This window comes from Poecilia reticulata, chromosome 9 (genome assembly GCF_904066995.2).
Source record: "Poecilia reticulata chromosome 9, P_reticulata-male-v2, whole genome shotgun sequence".
Classification (NCBI taxonomy): domain Eukaryota; kingdom Metazoa; phylum Chordata; class Actinopteri; order Cyprinodontiformes; family Poeciliidae; genus Poecilia; species Poecilia reticulata.
Window position 1 is genome coordinate 35,730,400 of NC_088838.1, and position 23,290 is coordinate 35,753,689.

General features: G+C 51.4%; 1 protein-coding gene across 2 annotated transcripts; it reads left to right on the plus strand.

The window, feature by feature from the left end:
• Positions 1-22: 22 nt before the first annotated feature.
• On the plus strand, positions 23-22,006 carry LOC103460404 (rap guanine nucleotide exchange factor 1). Of its 2 annotated transcripts, none has more exons than XM_081611093.1 (23): positions 23-728; positions 1,401-1,504; positions 2,370-2,578; positions 2,655-2,811; positions 2,896-3,137; positions 4,390-4,507; positions 5,401-5,467; positions 6,554-6,649; positions 9,174-9,329; positions 10,737-10,924; positions 12,114-12,139; positions 13,674-13,794; positions 13,865-13,940; positions 14,141-14,225; positions 14,314-14,403; positions 14,490-14,678; positions 14,763-14,847; positions 15,706-15,800; positions 15,894-15,972; positions 16,046-16,147; positions 16,532-16,629; positions 16,716-16,856; positions 20,252-22,006. In XM_081611093.1, exons 1-23 carry the CDS (start codon positions 701-703, stop codon positions 20,385-20,387), a joined length of 2,688 nt encoding a protein of 895 aa, XP_081467219.1. In that variant the 5' UTR covers positions 23-700; the 3' UTR covers positions 20,388-22,006. The 2 variants fall into 2 exon arrangements, with proteins under 2 accessions (XP_081467219.1, XP_081467220.1); XM_081611094.1 differs by having other exon boundaries at positions 9,174-9,290.
• Positions 22,007-23,290: the final 1,284 nt, after the last annotated feature.

Consider the following 23,290-nt stretch of genomic DNA (forward strand, 5'->3'; position numbering starts at 1 on the left):
GTTTCTCCTCCATTGGCACATTTAGCAGCGTGTGCATGAGCATGACTGACAGCGCTAAGCCCCTCCTCCTGGCTCCGATTGGATCTGTTTCACAACAAACATGGAGGCAGATTCACTAACATGGAAACAAACATTTAATACAAGTTACTGAATCAGGAAGGAAAACAGGCTGGCTGAATCCTCCAGGTTTTTCCAGGTTGTTCCAGGTTGTTCCAGGTTATTCCAGGTTGTTCCAGGCTCTGATGGTTTGAAGAGTTTCCATCCAGTCCTGATGTAACGAATGGAAACTTCTGGATCTAAAAGGAAATTTTACAAGATTTATCAATCAGACCTAGAACCGGTTCTGGATCCAGTCTGAACCGGTTCCGGGTCTGATCCAGTTCGGGTTCTGGCAGCGACCCGCCTGCAGCTGGAGGGGAGCTTCCTGTGTTGAGTGCTTTCGGCCAGCAGGGGGAGCTGCTGCGTGAGGAACCGCTGCGACCTCAGCGAGCGGCGTGGCTGTTGCCATGGTTACCGGGAGGCTGAGTTTCACAGAAAGAGGAAGAAGAGAAGGAGGAAGGAAGTGAGACGGCTGGTCGACAGAAACCCAGACTGAGAGGATCAGAGCGTCTCGTCCGTCCCCGCTGGGTCCCACCTGTCCCCCTGCTGTCCACCTGTCCCCCCGCTGTCCACCTGTCCCCCTCGGGGCCCCGCACCAACGATGTCTTCCCGCTCAGACTCAAAATCAGGTGAGTTTCCGTCGCGCTTCACTTCCTGCAGCAGAACCCGCTCCGGTTCTGTCCCACGCTTTGAGGTGACAGTGAAGGCAGCACCAGTACCCGGACGCTGTCAGAAGTCAGTCGGATCAGAACCGATCCGGGATCTGGGGCCAGACAGGAAGAGCTTTCTGGTATCACCAGTTCAGCCTTAATATCCTGGTTCTGGTTCTGATGTGGTTCTGGATGAACCCACTCAGCTGGTTCTGTTTGGACCGGCTCGGTTCTGATCCAGTCTGAGTTCAGCTGTCAGAACCGGTCTCATCCCGGGTTTTCTCAGGGTTCTAACAGAACAACAGAACGGGTCAGCACCAGCTCCTCAGCTCCTACTTTGACTAGACCGTTGTGCTCCAGATCTTTTGCTGTGTTTGGATCCTGGTTCTGTTGGTGACCCGGTTTGGGCCCGACCTCTCCGGTTCTGCTGTGATGGGTCACCCTCAGACCGGCAGCCATCTTGTTTTTAGAGCAGAGGCTTTATGTGTACCCTGACCTTTGACCTCAGCTGGCTGAGGCCTACAGTCTTCTAGAAGCATCTGGTGGGCGGGGCCTAAACGGCTGAGCCAATCAAATCACAGATTTACCTGCTGCCACCTCAGCTGAGAGGCTTTTATTTTGATGGATTGTTGATGAAGGTTTCCTGTTCAGCCTCCCAGATCGTCTTCCTCACCATGAAGCTGAAGGACAAGTTCCATCCCCAGCGGAACCGGACCAGAGCCAAGCCTCCGGACCTGGACCTGAGTCAGAACCCGGTCAGAACTTATTCTGATATCATCAGCCAGAAAGCAGTAATTAATAAAATCATGACATTAATTAAATTAATAAAATAGTAAATGATTATTGTAAACTCCTCCTTTCTGTGCTCTGAGTAGTTCAGAACCAGAACCTGCAGAGGTCATAAGGTTACCTGGCGTTCCTCAGTTAGCACTTAGCATGGTTAGCATGCTAACCCAGACTCTGTTCAATGCAGTGTTAGCAACATTAGCAGGTTAGCATGCCTACCCAGACTGCTCACTGCAGTGTTAGCAACGTTAGCAGGTTAGCATGCTAACCCAGACTCTGTTCACTGCAGTGTTAGCAACGTTAGCAGGTTAGCATGCTAACCCAGACTCTGTTCACTGCAGTGTTAGCAACGTTAGCAGGTTAGCATGCTAACCCAGACTCTGTTCACTGCAGTGTTAGCAACGTTAGCAGGTTAGCATGCTAACCCAGACTGCTCACTGCAGTGTTAGCAACGTTAGCAGGTTAGCATGCTAACCCAGACTGCTCACTGCAGTGTTAGCAACATTAGCAGGTTAGCATGCTAACCCAGACTCTGTTCACTGCAGTGTTAGCAACATTAGCAGGTTAGCATGCTAACCCAGACTGCTCACTGCAGTGTTAGCAACGTTAGCATGCTAACCCAGACTGCTCACTGCAGTGTTAGCAACGTTAGCAGGCCTCCACATCAACACTGAGAGGAACATCAAGGGGTTCTGGTTCTGGTTCTGGTTCTTCCAAAGTCTTAGTCAGTCAGTGAATTCACTGGCTGAAAAACGCTGGGATCGGCCTGAGAACCGACCCGGTCCGACCGGTAGCCGATGTTCCTGAGGTTCTGATGACGCTGCCTCTCTGCAGTCGGCCATCTTGCTGGACCAGGAGCGCGCCGTCCTCAGCTCTCTGCAGTACTTCAAGGCCCTGGTGGACAGACTGGACCTGGACCGACCCGCAGGACACAAACCGGGCCTGGACCGGTCCATGGTGGGCGGCCTGGTGGGCGGAGCCTTCACCGGCATCCTGGAGGCCGTCCAGGCGCTGGTGGAGCTGGAGCCGGACGAACTGGACAGGTGAGGGAGGGGACGCTGTCCTCATCCTGTCCACACCATGTCTACCCTGTCTCCTGTACCCTGTCTGTCCCCGCAGTAAGACTGTCTCCGCCCGACTCGCCCGTCTCTATGGCGCTGTCGCTCAGCTGATCCGCTGGGCCGACCAGGTGATGCTTCAGGGCGTCTCCCGTGACGACGGTGGGTCTTCGGAGAGCGTTACCACGGTGATCAGGGGCGTGCTGAACAGTGCCAAGGTGAGGACAGGTGTCCTCAGTAGACAGTCTCTGTGTCCTCTGTTTGTCCACGGGGGACAGTAAATGTTGTCTTTTGGTTTCCAGGAGCTCGTCCGATTGGTCGCAGAGAGACGGGAAGGTTCCGCCCCCTTGTCTCCTGTCCAATCACAATCCAGGGACGTTGAAAACCAGGAGACGTCCACTAGGACGCCGCCCTGTCCTTCTAGCAAGGGACGGGGGGAAGGGACGAAGACGAAGGCGGCGGGGACACATGCCCCGCCCAAACCCCCCATGCCCGTCCCAGAGCCCCTCCCCCAGGCCACGCCCCCTCAGGAGTCTGCGTTCAGGTGAGTCCAGGTCTGACCGGGTCTGGACCGGTTTGCTGCTGTTCACACTGAACTGGACCAGAACCTCTCCAGGTTCTGGTTCTGCTGAGTCCAATGTTCGGTGAGAACGAGGAGCTGTGAGCTCAAATAGAAACAGGAAGCAGACAATTGCTCTCTCCACTAACTTCCTGTCTGCGTGGAGAGCAGAAGAAGAAGATGCGGCCAGAAAGACGACCAGCTGCAGATCAGACTGTAACCAGATCAGAACCAGAACCGGACTGGGTCGGTGTGAGTGGAGGGACAAACTGAGACATGAGGTTTTCATTTCTGATCAAAGGAAAGCTTCGTCTTTTCTTTGGACGGGCTGGACGTCTGTTCAATGACATGAAGGCAGAGGACAGTGTCTCAGGGGACAGTGTGTCCTTGGGGACCTGTTTGGGTTGTCCAGAAGGAACTGAACCGCTTTGATCAGAATGTCTTGGTGTCCTCATGGACATTTCGTCCTAAAGTTGCTTTGGGTCAATTCATGGCCATAAATGACCGAGTGATTTTATTTATATAGCACATTTCAGCAACAAGGCAATTCAAATGCTTTACAGGAATTAAAATGAAACAAAAAGGACAAAACAAAGACACGAGTGAAGACGGTGACGTCTCAGGGCCATGAAACCACACAGCTCCATGGAAACAGCAGGGGGTGAGGAGGGAAGAGCGTCATGTTTACATATCTTCAAGGAGATTAGAGATATGCAGCCCTTCCAAGGCCACACGGGGGAAGCCGATTCAGAGACAGAATGTCTGACGTCGGGAAGATTATGAATTTCAATCCTCCCTAAAGTCTCTCTGGTCCATCTCAGTTAGTTTGATGGATTCACTGAGCCGAAACCAGCAGCTTCTCCAAGATGGATTCAGGGTTCGGGTTAAGGAGGGAGCAGAGGAAAGAAGCGTCCGCCTTCACCGAAGCAAGAGGGAGAGAAAAAAAGAAGGTCGGCCTGTTGGTCCAGTCGTGTGGCGTGGCCCAGTCCAATCACCAGACCGATGGATCCCCGTTACTTAGCACATCAGAAAAGGTCAAGCATACGGCAACAGTGGAGAGGAAACGGTCTCTGTTCCAGATCAGCTGATTGTGGCGACTGCAGGACCTGCATGCCACCAGCAGGTGGAGCTGTTAGTCTCACTCCTGGAGAACCACAGGGGTGTGTCCTTCTGGACAAACATGTCCATTCTGTGGACGTGTCCTCTAACCGTTTCGCTCTCTCTCTCCTTGTTTCAGTCCTCCCGCTCTGCCTCCTAAAAGGCGCCAGACGCCGCCGCTCCCTGTCCCTGCCCACTGCAAGGTTGCCATAGTAACACCAATAATCCGGCAGCCCGAGGAAGACCTGCAGGTGGAGGTGAGGTCATGTCACATGAACGGGTCAGCAGGGTTGTCGGTGTGCAGCCACTTCCTGACCAAATGGCTTAGTTCGTTTTAAGCTGATCTCCAAGAGGCTTTTATTTTTAAAGTCTCACAGGAAGTTGTTGTTTCTTGGTCACACTGTAGAGGTTTTTCAGTCTGTTTAGCAAACTCAGAACATTCAGTAACGATTCTGCTGAATCTGTTGCTGTTCTGCTTGAGCTAACAGCTGATACTCACTGCTGACCAATGCTAGCAGCTGCTAACTGCTGCTAGCAGCTGCTAACTGCTGCTAACAGCTGCTAAGAGTTTCTAACCATTGCTAACTGCTGCTAGCAGCTGCTAAGAGTTTCTAACCATTGCTAACTGCTGCTAGCAGCTGCTAAGAGTTTCTAACCATTGCTAACTGCTGCTAGCAGCTGCTAAGAGTTTCTAACCATTGCTAACTGCTGCTAGCAGCTGCTAAGAGTTTCTAACCATTGCTAACTGCTGCTAACAGCTGCTAAGAGTTTCTAACCATTGCTAACTGCTGCTAGCAGCTGCTAAGAGTTTCTAACCATTGCTAACTGCTGCTAACAGCTGCTAAGAGTTTCTAACCATTGCTAACTGCTCAGAGAACCAGCCGGGTTTCAGTAGAACATCAGATGGAACCCGGCTGGTTCTGAATCCTCTGCTGCGGTTCCACAGGGCGCAGCCTTCGCTTCCCTCATTTTTGCTCCGTTTGGGTTCCATACTCAGGAATCATGCCGTCTGCTTGGTTGCTAAGCAGACGGCATGGCTGCTTAGCAACCATAGTATGGCATAGCATAGCAGTGAGACGTTCATTCAGAAAAAGCGAACAAACCTACTGGAGGACCGGAAGATGCTGAAAACACAATCTGTGTGTTTCAGGATGACAGCTGCTGCAAGAGACTCTCTTCTTCCTCTGCAGACTCTGCAGCCAACACCTCACCAAGTGGTAACTACCACACACACACACACACACACACACACACACACACACACACACACACACACACACACACACACACACACACACACACACACACACACACACACACACACACACTTCCTGCCCACAGAAGGGGTTGTGAGTGACATCACATCCTCTCAGCTGCCACTTCCTGTGTTTGGGGACTGCTGCCCCCTGCTGGCAGTGACTTCAGCAGGTAGGTATACAAGAACCGGTGTTATGGATTAACTGGTGGCTAAATTAACTGGTTGAAATCTATGCGCACCGCAGATGTTTCTAAATTGTAGGTGGCTGCGTCAATGCCTGTTGAAAATGCTAACTGTGACAAAATAGCTTACAAAACTTTGTTGTAATTCCTGTTTGACGCATATGTGTTTAATGTTACATGTGAAAACTTGTTTCTAAACAATTGTCTATAGAGCTGCGCATTTGCGCCTGTCGGCCACCGTAGTAGACGATGGGAAATAAACTTAAAAAAAACAATCGAGCCGCAGTCACTAGGTTAACTAGTGACGTTCAAACGGGGTCCTCAACGCAGATGTTAGTAAAACATGAGGTGGCTGTGTCATTTCCTGATCAAAACACGACAAACGTAAATAAACGGATGAGAAAATGTGCCAGCTTTCTCTTAGACCCAGTCACAACATAATTATTTGTATGTGAAGGAATATTCAAGAATATATTGAAATATAATCAAGAGGACTTCAAGAGGAGACTGTACTAAACAGAGTTTCACTCAGCATTGTTAAAGTAATGACCATTATTTTACGTCTTCACTTGCATTGACTGACATGTTCTTTAAGCTTATCGCATTGTTTAGTAAATGATGTCTGTGGTTTACTTCCTGGTTCGGTAAAGGGGTCCTAAAAAGCCACGCCCACAGGAACATCCGTCTTTCCCAGCTGCCCCCACCACTTAATTTAGCCACCAGTTGATCCATGACACCGGCCTAGTTCTGTCCTGCGGTCCTCCAGAGACAGACTGGACTCAGAACCGCCTCAGTCCTGGTTCTTGGTTCTGGTCGGGGTGTAGAACCAGGCTGGACCCGGTTCTAATTCTGTCTTTCCTCAGAGGATGACCCGGATTACGACTTCCTCCACACCGACCTGTCGTCCTCGGAGACACTGCCCCCCGCCCTGCCGGAGAAGAGACGCCGCAGCACCACAGGTGAGGACACACCTGTCCCTCTGTCTGTCCCTCTGTCTCTCTCTGGACTCTGAGCTGCTGCTGTCTTGTTGCTGGATTTCAGAGAAGCATTTGACACAGTAGAGTAGCGGTTCTCAACGTGTGCGGTACCGCCCCCCAGGGGGCGTTCAGAGGACGGCAGGGGGCGCTGGCGGACATTTTTACAAAAGGGGGGCGCTGGGATGCCTTTGGGGGGCGTTTGGTCGAAGGTAAACTTTATACCTTAAATGCAAACAAAGCCAGTTTAGACTTGGAGCAACTTGGTAAAACTGTATTGTGTAACATTAAATCATGCTTGGCTGCAACTGTATCGATGGCAGCTCTTCTTCTATTCAGTGTTTGTAGCTTCTGTTAGCTTCTTGGTGCAGCTCCGTTCTCCTGCTACTGGTAGCTAAAATCACGATACCCTCACTTTGTATCCCTCTGAACAATGAACACATTTAAATAAAGAAAAAAAGGAATCCCTCCATGGTGATTCCACGATAGAGAGCGTTCATTTTATAGCGTTAACACGGAGCTGTAAGTGGTCCGGTATGAAACGGGGTGATAGAACAACACAGCACTTTTACATTTCAATAATCAGAATGCAGAAATTGTTTCTGTTGTTTTAAAAGGTTTATGTCAGTCTGCCTTTTCCCCATCGATACGCTTCCCCACCGCCCTGCACCTTAAGGGGTTAAAAAAGACGTTCACATTGCGCTAAACTCTGAAACAGGAGAAACGGGACATGAAATGGAGCAACGAACTAGATGTGAATTATGGCATAAAAACAGAGAATCCGACGCTGAACAGTGAAAAATCAACACATGATGTGAAACATGACGATTAGGAGGCGCAGCAGGTGATGAGTGAAGATTACTGATGGTCAATAAACGATAAAATAAATGTAGCAACAGGAAAGAAACTAAAGTGGACATAGCAATAAACCAAGAGAGGATAAAACTAATCAAAGGAAACTAAATGGAAATGAATGAAGAACAAAATGCAAGAATAAACTAAGAAACTAAAGTAAATACAGAGGAATAAACTGGTATGGCAAGACCTTTAGAGCAATAATTAATACAGAGACTGTATGGCATTAAAGGAACTTTAGTTTTTCCACTGAAAGCTCTGGTTTGAACAATAAATGCCACATGAAGTTTTATGGATGATGCTCTGATGTCCCATTCTCCTGAAGGCAGCACAGAGCTGCACCACCAGAAACCCTGAAGAGAAGAAGAGTTATGATTAATGTAGTTACAGTTCTATCCATGTTTTAATGCTGCAGCTCAGTCGGTTGCTAATAGATCAGAGTTTAAACTGGCATGTTGAGCATCTTTAATCTGGTCATTTAGTGGAATATTTAACACTAGAAAATGACAATAGGAATATATTCTCCACTCTGATTGGCTGTTAGACCTACAGGTTTTAACTTGAATGTTTGTTGCATTTTTCATAGACGCTGTGAAAATAATTTCTATTCTCATGACTTTTTGTTCTCTGGGAAATTATTTTTGATGATAAAAACAGAAACAAGCATAAAAATCAAAACATCTACAATAGTGATGGTTAATATTAATGATAAAATAATAATCAGTGCAAAGCAGCCTGCAGATTCTTTGGGGGGGAGGGGGGCTGGATGAAGGCTGGGGGGGGTGGGTAAGGGGCGGGGGGGGCTGGATGAAGGCTGGGGGGGCTGGATGAAGGCTGGGGGGGGCTGGATAGAGGCTGGGGGGGCTGGATAAAGGCTGGGGGGGCTGGATGAAGGCCGGGGGGGGCTGGATAGAGGCTGGGGCGGCTGGATAAAGGCTGGGGGGGGCTGGATGAAGGCTGGGGGGGCTGGATAGAGGCTGGGGGGGCTGGATAAAGGCTGGGGGGGGCTGGATAGAGGCTGGGGGGGGCTGGACTGAAACAAGTTGAGAAACAGTAGAATGTGATATCCTCTTAGCTCTGTTAGCTCAGTTAGCTTGGCTAGCTCTATTAGCTTGGTTAGCTCAGTTAGCTTATTGTAAAAATAATAAAAATGGCTCTACAGTCTTAGACAGTTTATTTCAAGTCAAATCATGGATGGAATTAAACTTTCTTCATCTTAGCGAAAATAAAGTTTTGGACTTTCTTGTGAGGATAATTTTTATGCTAGAGGTGAAACGGTTCCTGCTAGCTTCCCTCCAGCTGAAAAACGTTGCTGTTGGCTCTGAGCCATTAGGAGACACAATGTTTTAATTTAGCTAAGTTTCTGTTTTAAGGATTAGAGAAAATGTTCATATTTTTATCAGTTTGAATAACTGAAGCTCTTTATTTGAGGATTTGCCGTCTTCAGGTCTGATTGAGTCTTAAACAGGTTCAAGGAGCTTCTTACATCGTTTTTACTCACTGAAGCCTCTGATTTATATATTGGAACTTATTTATTTCGTTTTTTATTCATGGACTTTGGCACTTTGGTGCGACTTCAACTTTCTAAACTAAGTGTTTATAAAGAAATGTGACCTGTCCCTCCTCACCTGTCTGTCCTGTCTTCTCCCTGTAGGCGTCAGCGGCTCTCAGAAGGCCTTTGGGTTTAACTCCACCCATGAGGACACAGGCTCCGCCCCCAGTGATGATGTCATTGACCCTGAAGCCCCCATGTCCTCCCCCCTGTCCCCCAGTAAGACGCCCCCCCCCCTTCCTGAGAAGAAGCGACACAGTGAGTGAAAGCAGAGCAGCTGATTGGTTAAGAACATCAATTTGCTGAGAGGCGTCATTAAATTACGTTTCCATAGCAACTTCATCCAGCCGGGTTTAGCCTGAACGGAGCTCAGGGTTTCAGCAGTTTTTCACTTTTCTGGAATTTTGTTCCAGATCTGTGGAACGTAGAAGCTGAAAGCTGCTTCTCCATGTTTGGTTCTGGTTCTGATGCAGAGCAGAACCAGAACCAGCAGGTTGATCCGGCAGCAGCAGATATTTAATCCGTATTTTTTTAATCTATCTGAATAGAACTAGGTGGTGTAGAACCAGGCGGTGTAGAACTAGGTGGTGTAGAACTAGGTGGTGTAGAACCAGCTGGTGTAGAACCAGGTGGTGTAGAACCAGGTGGTGTAGAACCAGGTGGTGTAGAACCAGGTGGTGTAGAACCAGGTGGTGTAGAACCAGGTGGTGTAGAACCAGGTGGTATAGAACCAGGTGATGTAGAACCAGGTGGTATAGAACCAGGTGATGTAGAACCAGGTGATGTAGAACCAGGTGGTGTAGAACCAGGTGGTATAGAACCAGGTGGTGTAGAACCAGGTGGTATAGAACCAGGTGATGTAGAACCAGGTGGTGTAGAACCAGGTGGTGTAGAACCAGGTGGTGTAGAACCAGGTGGTGTAGAACCAGGTGGTGTAGAACCAGGTGATGTAGAACCAGGTGATGTAGAACCAGGTGGTGTAGAACCAGCTGGTGTAGAACCAGCTGGTGTAGAACTAGGTGGTGTAGAACCAGGTGATGTAGAACCAGGTGGTGTAGAACCAGGTGGTGTAGAACCAGGTGGTGTAGAACCAGGTGGTGTAGAACCAGGTGGTGTAGAACCAGGTGGTGTAGAACCAGGTGGTGTAGAACCAGGTGGTGTAGATCCAGGTGGTGTAGAACCAGGTGGTATAGAACCAGGTGGTGTAGAACCAGCTGGTGTAGAACCAGCTGGTGTCTCCATCCTCCTGGTTCTACTCAGGTCTCCAGCTGCAGGGATCAAAGTTTCTGGTCTCAGACTTTCGTCCTCTGGGCCTGAAATGTTCTGCAGCTGCTAGAAGGTCCACTGAGGGACCGGCTTCATGAGGCTCTGGAGGCTCAGGTCAGAGGTCAGAGGTCAGCCTGATCTCTAGTTTACAGCTGGAAGAACTGATGCTGACTCTAGATCTGCAATTCTAGATCTACAACTGTATATCATAAGTCTAGGTCTATAAGTCTACATCGTTCATCTTTAGGTCCTAAGATAATAACTGCAGTTTTGACATCCCTGTCCTCCACCTGTCCTCCACCTGTCCTCCACCTGTCCTCCACCTGTCCTCCACCTGTCCTCCATCTGTCCTCCACCTGTCCTCCATCTGTCCTCCACCTGTCCTCCATCTGTCCTCAGTCCATCAGTACCTGCAGTTCTGCTCCACGTCCTCCACCGACCCGTCTGCGGTTTCGTTCTACCAGAAATGTAAAGTCCGACAGCGAGAGCAAGACTCCGCCCACCAGCTGGATCACCTGACCACAGGCTCCGCCCCCTCTGTAGGTCCATTTCCTGCCCCTGCTTTGCCACCAAAGAAGAAACAGCAGGTGAGGAAGAAGAAGCAGAACGCCAGGGTTCTGCTTGGGTTCTGTGTGCCGGGTCCAACCAGAACCACTAGGTTCTGATGAGAACATCAGCGACCAGAACCTGAGTCTCAGGTTGACCTTAGCCCCTCATTCAGGGTCAGAGGTCAGAACCTCTGTAGAACCGGGCCTAAGTTCTGCCATCGAAACCGTCTGTCTGTAACTGCTAGCATTAGCATTAGCATGCTGACCTCTCAGCTTGGATGTTCGTCATATTTCCCATCAGGCTCTGGCATTTCAAGATGGCTGCCGTTTTTGAGCCAGTTATTGTTCCCCATTTTCATGAACTTCCTGTCCCATCGATGTTTTCAGCTTCGCTCCTGTTCTTAAACTTTAAAGTCATGAAATGCAGAAGAACCAGAACCTGTCAGCGGGCCTCGGATCGCTCGTCAGCTGAAATGAGATCCAGATGAGACGTTTAGACAGTCATCATATTGGCTAGCATTAGCTTCTGCTACTTCAGTGAAGTAGTTGGCTCCAGTTTTTACACGGCATAATTAAATACTCCACACTGAAGAACAAAGCCTGTCAGGTCAGAGGATGTGCATCAGCCTTCATGTGATCCGTGTCGTTCCAGCGCCTCCTCCCAGCTGGGTCTCATCATCCAGCCTCCGGTTCTGCTGCCTCTGGCCAGCAGCTTCCAGCTCCTGACTGGCCAATCTGTATTACTTATATTTAAATGCCGTAACGTTGCTGCACACAGGTAGAGAAGGAGCTCGGAGACTGTTTAGCCAATCAGGACGCAGAACACAATGAAAGAAACGGCACAACAACAACCATGTGCGAAGCGGCGAGAACGGTGAGCCGCGTTACGCTGTAGTGGGAAAAGCAGCCAGCGTTTTGGTTGGCTGTGCCCACCGCTGGCTACAACGGCTGCTGATTGTGGTGCAAACACACATTCTGGCAGCCATTTTGAAAGGTGTCCAACAGAGAAAGGAAGATCTAGACAATATGAATGATCTCTATGGTTCAATACACGCCCCTATAATTGGACACCATAAGCATCCACTGGCAAATTTAGTGCGGCCATCTTGGAAAATGTCTGCCACAGGTCATAATGACTGGATGAGAGATTTTACTGAAATGATCTGCTGCTTTGTCATCAGAGCTTCTCCAGGTGTCATTTCATTCCTGTGATTTGTTTTATCTCCAGGACACACAGTCTGACAACGAGGACAGGTGAGGCGCACACCTACACACCCCGGTCCTGGAGACACACCTGTCCTCTGGAGACACACACACTGTCCTCTAGACACACACACTGTCCTCTAGTGACACACACACCTGTCCTCTAGACACACACCTGTCCTCTAGTGACACACACACCTGTCCTCTAGTGACACACACACCTGTCCTCTAGTGACACACACACCTGTCCTCTAGTGACACACACACCTGTCCTCTAGTGACACACACACCTGTCCTCTAGACACACACCTGTCCTCTAGTGACACACACACCTGTCCTCTAGTGACGCACACACCTGTCCTCTAGTGACGCACACACCTGTCCTCTAGTGACACACACACCTGTCCTCTAGTGACACACACACCTGTCCTCTAGACACACACCTGTCCTCTAGTGACACACACACCTGTCCTCTAGACACACACCTGTCCTCTAGTGACACACACACCTGTCCTCTAGACACACACCTGTCCTCTAGTGACACACACACCTGTCCTCTAGTGACGCACACACCTGTCCTCTAGTGACACACACACCTGTCCTCTAGTGACACACACACCTGTCCTCTAGTGACACACACACCTGTCCTCTAGTGACACACACACCTGTCCTCTAGTGATGCACACACCTGTCCTCTAGACACACACCTGTCCTCTAGTGACACACACACCTGTCCTCTAGTGACGCACACACCTGTCCTCTAGTGACACACACACCTGTCCTCTAGTGACACACACACCTGTCCTCTAGACACACACCTGTCCTCTAGTGACACACACACCTGTCCTCTAGTGACACACACACCTGTCCTCTAGTGACGCACACACCTGTCCTCTAGTGACGCACACACCTGTCCTCTAGACACACACCTGTCCTCTAGTGACACACACACCTGTCCTCTAGTGACGCACACACCTGTCCTCTAGTGACACACACACCTGTCCTCTAGTGACACACACACCTGTCCTCTAGTGACGCACACACCTGTCCTCTAGTGACGCACACACCTGTCCTCTAGACACACACCTGTCCTCTAGTGACACACACACCTGTCCTCTAGTGACACACACACCTGTCCTCTAGTGACGCACACACCTGTCCTCTAGACACACACCTGTCCTCTAGTGACACACACACCTGTCCTCTAGTGACGCACACACCTGTCCTCTAGTGACACACACACCTGTCCTCTAGTGACACACACACCTGTCCTCTAGTGACACACACACCTGTCCTCTAGTGACGCACACACCTGTCCTCTAGACACACACCTGTCCTCTAGTGACACACACACCTGTCCTCTAGTGACGCACACACCTGTCCTCTAGTGACACACACACCTGTCCTCTAGTGACACACACACCTGTCCTCTAGTGACACACACACCTGTCCTCTAGTGACACACACACTGTCCTCTAGACACACACACTGTCCTCTAGTGACACACACACCTGTCCTCTAGACACACACACCTGTCCTCTAGACACACACACCTGTGCAGACTCTCAGCCTCACTGCTCTGCAGCTCTGTGGACCACCAGCAGGGGTCAGAGTTCAGCCAGAGAAACGGAGAGGAAGATGAAGAAGACGAGCTCCTATTGGCTGACCCAAACGAGATCCGTCACAGAATCACTCTGAAGTCTGAGGTTTGGCCCCGCCCCCTCTGCTGTGGTCACAAGTCTCACCTGTGCTCTAACCCCGCCCCTCTGCCCTCAGGAGGAGGAGGGGCCAGAGGTGAAGGCTGCGTCTCCTGAGATCCTATTGGTCCATGCCACACAGCCCGGCAGCAGCGGTACGTCTGCTAGCCAATCACACGAGGCCACCTGTCTCTGCAGGGGGAGGGGAGGGGGGCGGGATTCAGGTGAGCAGGAACCCAACGGAACCAACAGAACTCCCCTGGTGAGGCTGACCCGACCAGCATCAGAGGACAGCTGAGGTTCTGTAGGACAGAACCGGACTGGACCTGATGGTGTCCTGTTTGGGTTTTTACAGAACAGAACCAGTACCAGGAGGCCTTCCTCTGCACCTACCGGGGCTTCGCCACGCCCAGTGATGTCATCAGCAAGCTGCAGCTCAGATATCCTTAAACACCCGAGGGACGCCTCGGTCCTTCCCGCCGGGTCAGAACCACGGTCCGGGTCAGTCATGTCCTTAACCAGCAACACGTACAGAATCCTGAGGGAAGGCGGCGCCGCCGACCCGACGGCCGCCAGGAACTCCATCCAGCTGCTGGTCAGAGTGGTGGCTGGGCTCAGGTGAGACTGCCGGGCCCAACCGGACCTCTGGTTCTGGTGTGGAACCGGACCTCTGGTTCTGATCGCTCGGCTCTCTCTCGCTGCAGTTCTGTGGAGCTGGAACCTGATTTGCTGCTGCTGCTGTCTGACCTGGTGTTCTGCCTTCTGATTGGTGGAGAGCTGGGCATGGCCCGCCTCCTGCACGCCAACATCCTGTCCAAGATGGAGGAGAGGTGGAAGCTGATTGGCTCCCCTCAGTCGCTCCGCCCCCTTGCAGCCAAAGGCGTAGCCGCCAGGTAGCCCCGCCCACCCGACTGCACTAGACGGCCCACGCTGCGCTCTGATTGGTCGCTGTCTCACCTGTGTGTTTCACCTGGCAGGCCAGGAACTCTGCTGGACTTCAGGAGTCAGGACCTGGCTGAACAGCTCACCCTGCTGGACTCAGACCTGTTCTGCAAGATCCAGGTGATCACCTGTCTGTCTCTGCTGTCTGTCTCTCCTGTCTCTCTCCTGTCTGTCTCTCACCTGTCTGTCTCTCACCTGTCTGTCTCTCACCTGTCTGTCTCTGCTGTCTGTCTCTCACCTGTCTGTCTCTGCTGTCTGTCTCTCACCTGTCTGTCTCTGCTGTCTGTCTCTCACCTGTCTGTCTCTGCTGTCTGTCTCTCACCTGTCTGTCTCTGCTGTCTGTCTCTCACCTGTCTGTCTCTCTCCTGTCTGTCTCTCACCTGTCTGTCTGTCTCCTGTCTGTCTCTGCTGTCTCTCACCTGTCTGTCTCTCTCCTGTCTGTCTCTCACCTGTCTGTCTCCTGTCTGTCTCTGCTGTCTCTCACCTGTCTGTCTGTCTCTGCTGTCTCTCACCTGTCTGTCTCTCACCTGTCTGTCTGTCTCTGCTGTCTCTCACCTGTCTGTCTCTCTCCTGTCTGTCTCTCACCTGTCTGTCTCCTGTCTGTCTCCTGTCTGTCTCTGCTGTCTCTCTCTCACCTGTCTGTCTGTCTCCTGTCTGTCTCTGCTGTCTCTCACCTGTCTGTCTCACCTGTCTGTCTCTCACCTGTCTGTCTCTCACCTGTCTGTCTCTCTCCTGTCTGTCTCTCACCTGTCTGTCTGTCTCCTGTCTGTCTCTGCTGTCTCTCACCTGTCTGTCTCACCTGTCTGTCTCTCACCTGTCTGTCTCTGCTGTCTGTCTCTGCTGTCTGTCTCTCACCTGTCTGTCTCTGCTGTCTGTCTCTCACCTGTCTGTCTCTGCTGTCTGTCTCTGCTGTCTGTCTCTCTCCTGTCTGTCTGTCTCCTGTCTGTCTCTGCTGTCTCTCACCTGTCTGTCTCTCAGCTGCCAGAGGTGTTGCTTTGGTCCAAGGAGCAGAACGAGGAGAGGAGTCCTCACCTGACAGAGTTCACTCAGCACTTCAATAACGTTTCCTTCTGGTGAGGAAACCCAGGTTCTGGTTCTGGTTCTGGTTCTGTTGGGTCAGTCCAGCGGAGCTCTGCTGTTTGTGACCTGTGACCTCTGACCCCCAGGGTGCGCTCCGTGGTCATCCTGCAGGACAAGGCTCAGGACAGAGAGAAGCACCTGCTGAAGTTCCTGAAGGTGATGAAGGTAAGCAGTGAGGATGAGGACGGTGTCCCCCTGTTGTCCAGCTGGTGGACATGTCTCTGCTGTGTCTCCGCAGAACCTGAGGAAACTCAACAACTTCAACTCCTACCTGTCCATCCTGTCCGCCCTGGACTCCGCCCCCCTGAGACGGCTGGACTGGCAGCGCGGCACGGCAGAGGTACCTGTCCTCACTGTCCTCTCACCTGTCCTCACTGTCCTCACTGCCCTTGTCCTCTCACCTGTCCTCACTGTCCTCTCACCTGTCCTCACTGCCCTCTCACCTGTCCTCACTGCCCTCTCACCTGTCCTCACTGCCCTCTCACCTGTCCTCACTGTCCTCTCACCTGTCCTCACTGTCCTCTCACCTGTCCTCACTGCCCTCTCACCTGTCCTCACTGCCCTCTCACCTGTCCTCACTGTCCTCTCACCTGTCCTCACTGCCCTCTCACCTGTCCTCACTGCCCTCTCACCTGTCCTCACTGTCCTCTCACCTGTCCTCACTGTCCTCTCACCTGTCCTCACTGCCCTCTCACCTGTCCTCACTGTCCCCTGTGTCTTCCAGAGCTTGGAGGACATGTCCTCGCTCATCGACAGCTCGTCGTCCTTCAGGGCGTACCGCGCGGCGCTGGCGGAGGCGGAGCCTCCCTGCATCCCTTACCTGTAGGTTCACCTGCTGAGGGCTCGCTTGGGCGTCGCCATGACGACGTCTCTAACTCCTGTCCCTGTCTGACCCGCTGCACCTGCAGGGGGCTGATCCTGCAGGACCTAACCTTCGTCCACCTGGGGAACCCCGACACCTTGACCACGCCACAGGGGTCAAAGGTCAACTTCTCCAAGTGCTGGCAGCAGTTCAACATCCTGGACACTCTGAGGGGCTTCCAGAGGGAGTGAGTGCATCCAACCAGCATCCAACCAGCATCCAACCACCATCCAACCACCATCCATCCACCATCCAACCACCATCCAACCACCATCCATCCACCATCCATCCACCATCCATCCATCCACCATCCATCCACCATCCAACCACCATCCAACCACCATCCAACCACCATCCATCCACCATCCAACCACCATCCATCCACCATCCAACCACCATCCACCACCATCCATCCACCATCCAACCACCATCCATCCACCATCCATCCACCATCCACCACCATCCAACCACCATCCATCCACCATCCACCCACCATCCACCCACCATCCACCACCATCCACCATCCACCACCATCCAACCACCATCCATCCACCATCCATCCACCATCCAACCACCATCCATCCATCCACCATCCATCCACCATCCAACCACCATCCATCCACCATCCAACCACCATCCAACCACCATCCATCCACCATCCATCCACCATCCAACCACCATCCACCACCATCCATCCATCCACCATCCAACCACCATCCAACCACCATCCATCCATCCACCATCCATCCACCATCCAACCACCATCCATCCACCATCCAACCACCATCCAACCACCATCCATCCATCCACCATCCATCCACCATCCAACCACCATCCATCCATCCACCATCCATCCACCATCCAACCACCATCCATCCACCATCCAACCACCATCCAACCACCATCCATCCACCATCCATCCACCATCCAACCACCATCCAACCACCATCCATCCATCCACCATCCAACCACCATCCAACCACCATCCATCCATCCACCATCCATCCACCATCCAACCACCATCCATCCACCATCCAACCAGCATCCAACCACCATCCATCCACCATCCGACCACCATCCAACCAGCATCCATCCAACCACCATCCGACCAGCATCCGACCAGCATCCATCCACCATCCATCCACCATCCAACCACCATCCATCCACCATCCAACCAGCATCCATCCATCCACCATCCAACCACCATCCATCCACCATCCATCCACCATCCAACCACCATCCATCCACCAACCAACCAGCATCCATCCATCCACCATCCATCCACCATCCGACCAGCATCCATCCACCATCCAACCACCATCCATCCACCATCCATCCACCAACCAACCAGCATCCATCCAACCACCATCCATCCACCATCCAACCAGCATCCATCCACCAACCAACCAGCATCCATCCAACCACCATCCATCCACCATCCGACCAGCATCCATCCGACCAGCATCCATCCACCATCCGACCAGCATCCATCCACCATCCAACCACCATCCATCCAGCATCCATCCACCATCCATCCACCATCCAACCACACCATCCATCCACCATCCGACCAGCATCCATCCACCATCCATCCACCATCCATCCACCATCCGACCAGCATCCATCCACCATCCAACCAGCATCCAACCAGCATCCATCCACCATCCATCCACCATCCAACCAGCATCCAACCACCATCCATCCACCATCCATCCATCCACCATCCAACCAGCATCCAACCACCATCCAACCAGCATCCAACCACCATCCATCCACCATCCGACCAGCATCCAACCAGCATCCATCCACCATCCAACCACCATCCATCCACCATCCAACCAGCATCCATCCACCATCCAACCACCATCCATCCACCATCCAACCAGCATCCATCCACCATCCAACCAGCATCCAACCAGCATCCATCCACCATCCATCCACCATCCAACCACCATCCAACCAGCATCCAACCACCATCCATCCACCATCCATCCATCCACCATCCAACCAGCATCCAACCACCATCCAACCAGCATCCAACCACCATCCATCCACCATCCGACCAGCATCCAACCAGCATCCATCCACCATCCAACCACCATCCATCCACCATCCAACCAGCATCCATCCACCATCCAACCACCATCCATCCACCATCCATCCACCATCCATCCACCATCCAACCACCATCCAACCACCATCCAACCACCATCCATCCACCATCCATCCACCATCCATCCACCATCCAACCACCATCCATCCACCATCCAACCACCATCCATCCACCATCCATCCACCATCCAACCACCATCCATCCACCATCCATCCACCATCCATCCACCATCCAACCAGCATCCATCCATCCACCATCCAACCAGCATCCATCCACCATCCAACCAGCATCCATCCACCATCCAACCAGCATCCATCCACCATCCAACCAGCATCCATCCACCATCCATCCAACCACCATCCATCCATCCAACCACCATCCAACCACCATCCATCCACCATCCGACCAGCATCCAACCAGCATCCATCCACCATCCAACCACCATCCATCCACCATCCAACCACCATCCATCCACCATCCAACCACCATCCATCCACCATCCATCCACCATCCATCCACCATCCAACCACCATCCAACCACCATCCAACCAGCATCCATCCACCATCCATCCACCATCCATCCACCATCCAACCACCATCCATCCACCATCCAACCACCATCCATCCACCATCCATCCACCATCCAACCAGCATCCATCCACCATCCATCCACCATCCATCCGACCACCATCCAACCACCATCCATCCACCATCCAACCACCATCCATCCACCATCCAACCACCATCCATCCACCATCCATCCACCATCCAACCAGCATCCATCCACCATCCATCCACCATCCATCCATCCACCATCCAACCAGCATCCATCCACCATCCAACCAGCATCCATCCACCATCCAACCAGCATCCATCCACCATCCAACCAGCATCCAACCACCATCCAACCAGCATCCAACCACCATCCATCCACCATCCGACCAGCATCCAACCAGCATCCATCCACCATCCAACCACCATCCATCCACCATCCAACCAGCATCCATCCACCATCCAACCACCATCCATCCACCATCCATCCACCATCCAACCAGCATCCATCCACCATCCAACCACCATCCAACCAGCATCCAACCAGCATCCATCCACCATCCATCCACCATCCATCCACCATCCAACCAGCATCCATCCACCATCCAACCACCATCCATCCACCATCCATCCACCATCCAACCAGCATCCATCCACCATCCATCCACCATCCATCCGACCAGCATCCAACCACCATCCATCCACCATCCATCCACCATCCATCCACCATCCAACCAGCATCCATCCATCCACCATCCAACCAGCATCCATCCACCATCCAACCAGCATCCATCCACCATCCAACCAGCATCCATCCACCATCCAACCAGCATCCATCCACCATCCAACCACCATCCATCCACCATCCATCCACCATCCAACCACCATCCATCAGTGTGTTGTCTGTGTCCCTGCAGGCGGTACTCTCTGGCGCGGGATGATGACATCATGTCGTTCTTTAATGACTTCAGCGATCACCTGGCAGAGGAAGCTCTGTGGGAACTCTCTCTGAGGATCCGCCCACGGAACGCTGCACGAGCCAATCAGAGATGAGCTGTGGAGGAGCAGCGGCCAATCGGGACTTGGCACAGCTGGATGCCGCTGGGCTTTATGGACCTGGTTCTGACCCAGACTGGACCGGTGCCGGCAGAACCCTGTTAGAAGGGGGCGTGGCCCCTTCCGCATCAGAACGTTTTATCCACTGGTTCCACCTGGTTCTGCTCCAGAGTCCAGTCAGACGGAACCACTTCTCTAACCATCAGCCTGCCGACCTCTGATGGTTATTGATCAGTTATTGATCAGTTATTGATCAGTTGGAACCAAACGGCAGCTCTGATAAATCTCAGGTATTAGTTCCTTCAGAGACGATTTTTATAGTTTCAGCTCAACCATCAGCGACCCGGTACCAGGAGGTTCTGTTCCAGATGCTCCTCAAAGCCTGGAGTCACACACACACACACACACACACAGCTGGAGACGCGCACACACACACACACACACACCTGGAGACGCGCACACACACACACAGCTGGTGTTAGAGACACACCTGGAGGCACACTAAAGGACAGCTGGACGGTGGAGGACAGTGGGGGACGTTCACTAATCTCTGTGTGAATAAATGGTTTGAGCTGCAGAATCAGCTGCATAAAGTGGAACCAGGTGTTTCTGCTGTCTGTCCACCAGAGGAGGATCAAGCGATGCTGACGTCATGAATGTGCAGGTCATGTGACCGGGTTTGATTAGTTTTGGCTGGGTTTCCTCTGGAGGACGGAGATGAACTCTTAAACTAAATCTGAATATAAATGAGAGAAGTGGACGTTTAAAAGCTTTAAGGATTTGAGGGTTTTATGCAGTCAGACATGTTCAGGGCGTAAGGAGCTCTGTCTGGGGACCAAACGATCCGCCTCAACCAAACTGTAGATCACAAAGATGTCGGCCAATCAGAGCTCTAGCTCCCGTGTTGTTGACCAGTGACTGTAAATAGGTTTGTAGAAAAGAAGCTTGTGTTCAGTTAGGCGGTTAAATCAAATGCGATATGAAAGAAGATGGAGTTTGTCTGACCTGGTAAAGAAACATGTTTAGTTGAGAAAGGAATTAAAGACAAGTGGGGCTGGACATGGCTAGAGGAGAGAGGACAAGACAGGAAGCTGGCGGACATTTTTACAAAAGGGGGGCGCTGGGATGCCTTTGGGGGGCGTTTGGTCGAAGGTAAACTTTACACCTTAAATCCACAACAATACCAGTTTAGACTGAGCAACTTGGTAAAACTGTATTGTGTAACATTAAATCATGCTTGACTGCAACTGTATCGATGGCAGCTCTTCTTCTATTCAGTGTTTGTTAGCTTCTGTTAGCTTCTGTTAGCTTCTGTTAGCTTCTTGGCTCCGCTCCGGCTAGTAGCTTCACCGCATCAGTTCAGTGTTTCACCAGCTGATGACGTTGCTGTGATTCACTTTGTCTGGTATTTTCATTTGTTTTTCCAGTTCTGTGATCATGTTAAGCAGCAACTTAGATTAAAAAATGTTTTATTTCTGTTTGAAAGCTGGACGCTTCCATGGAAGGACAACAGAAAATCTCTCTTATAAACATGTAATGACTAAAATCACGATACCCTCACTGAGTATCCCTCTGAAAAATGAACCCATTTAAATAAAGAAATCCCTCCATGGTGATACCTCGATAGAGAGCGTTCATTTTATAGCGTTAACACGGAGCTGTAAGTGGTCCGGTATGAAACGGGGTGATAGAACAACACAGCACTTTTACATTTCAATAATCAGAAATTGTTTCTGTTGTTTTAAAAGGTTTATGTCAGTCTGCCTTTTCCCCATCGACACGCTTCCCCACCGCCCTGCACCTTAAGGGGTTAAAACAAGACGTTCACATTGCGCTAAACTCTGAAACAGGAGAAACGGGACATAAAACGGAGCGACGAACTAGATGTGAATTATGGCATAAAAACAGAGAATCTGACGCTGAACAGTGAAAAATCAACACATGATGTGAAACATGACGATTAGGCGGCGCAGCAGGTGATGAGTGAAGATTACTGATGGTCAATAAACGATAAAATAAATGTAGCAACAGGAAAGAAACTAAAGTGGACATAGCAATAAACCAAGAGAGGATAAAACTAATCAAAGGAAACTAAATGGAAATGAATGAAGAACAAAATGCAAGAATAAACTAAGAAACTAAAGTAAATACAGAGGAATAAACTGGTATGGCAAGACCTTTAGAGCAATAATTAATACAGAGACTGTATGGCATTAAAAGGAACTTTAGTTTTTCCACTGAAAGCTCTGGTTTGCACAATAAATGCCATGTGGGTGAAGTTTTATGGATGATGCTCTGATGTCCCATTCTCCTGAAGGCAGCACAGAGCTGCACCACCAGAAACCCTGAAGAGAAGAAGAGCTTTGATTAATGTAGTTACAGTTCTATCCATGTTTTAATGCTGCAGCTCAGTCGGTTGCTAATAGATCAGAGTTTAAACTGGCATGTTGAACATCTTTAATCTGGTCATTTAGTGGAATATTTAGCAACTAGAAAATGGGGGCTGGATAAAGGCTGGGGGGGCTGGATGAAGGCTGGGGGGGCTGGATAAAGGCTGGGGGGGGCTGGGTGAAGACTGGGGGGGGGGGGGCTGGATAAAGGCTGGGGGGGCTGGATAAAGGCTGGGGGGGGGCTGGATAAAGGCTGATGGGGCTGGATAGAGGCTGGGGAGGGGGGGCTGGATAAAGGCTGCGGGGGCTGGATGAAGGCTGGGGGGGGCTGGATAAAGGCTGGTGGGGCTGGATAGAGGCTGGGGGGGCTGGATGAAGGCTGGGGGGGCTGGATGAAGCCTGGGGGGATGGGGGCTGGATAAAGGCTGGGGGGCTGGATAAAGGCTGGGGGGCTGGATGAAGGCTGGGGGGGCTGGATAAAGGCTGATGGGGCTGGATAGAGGCTGGGGA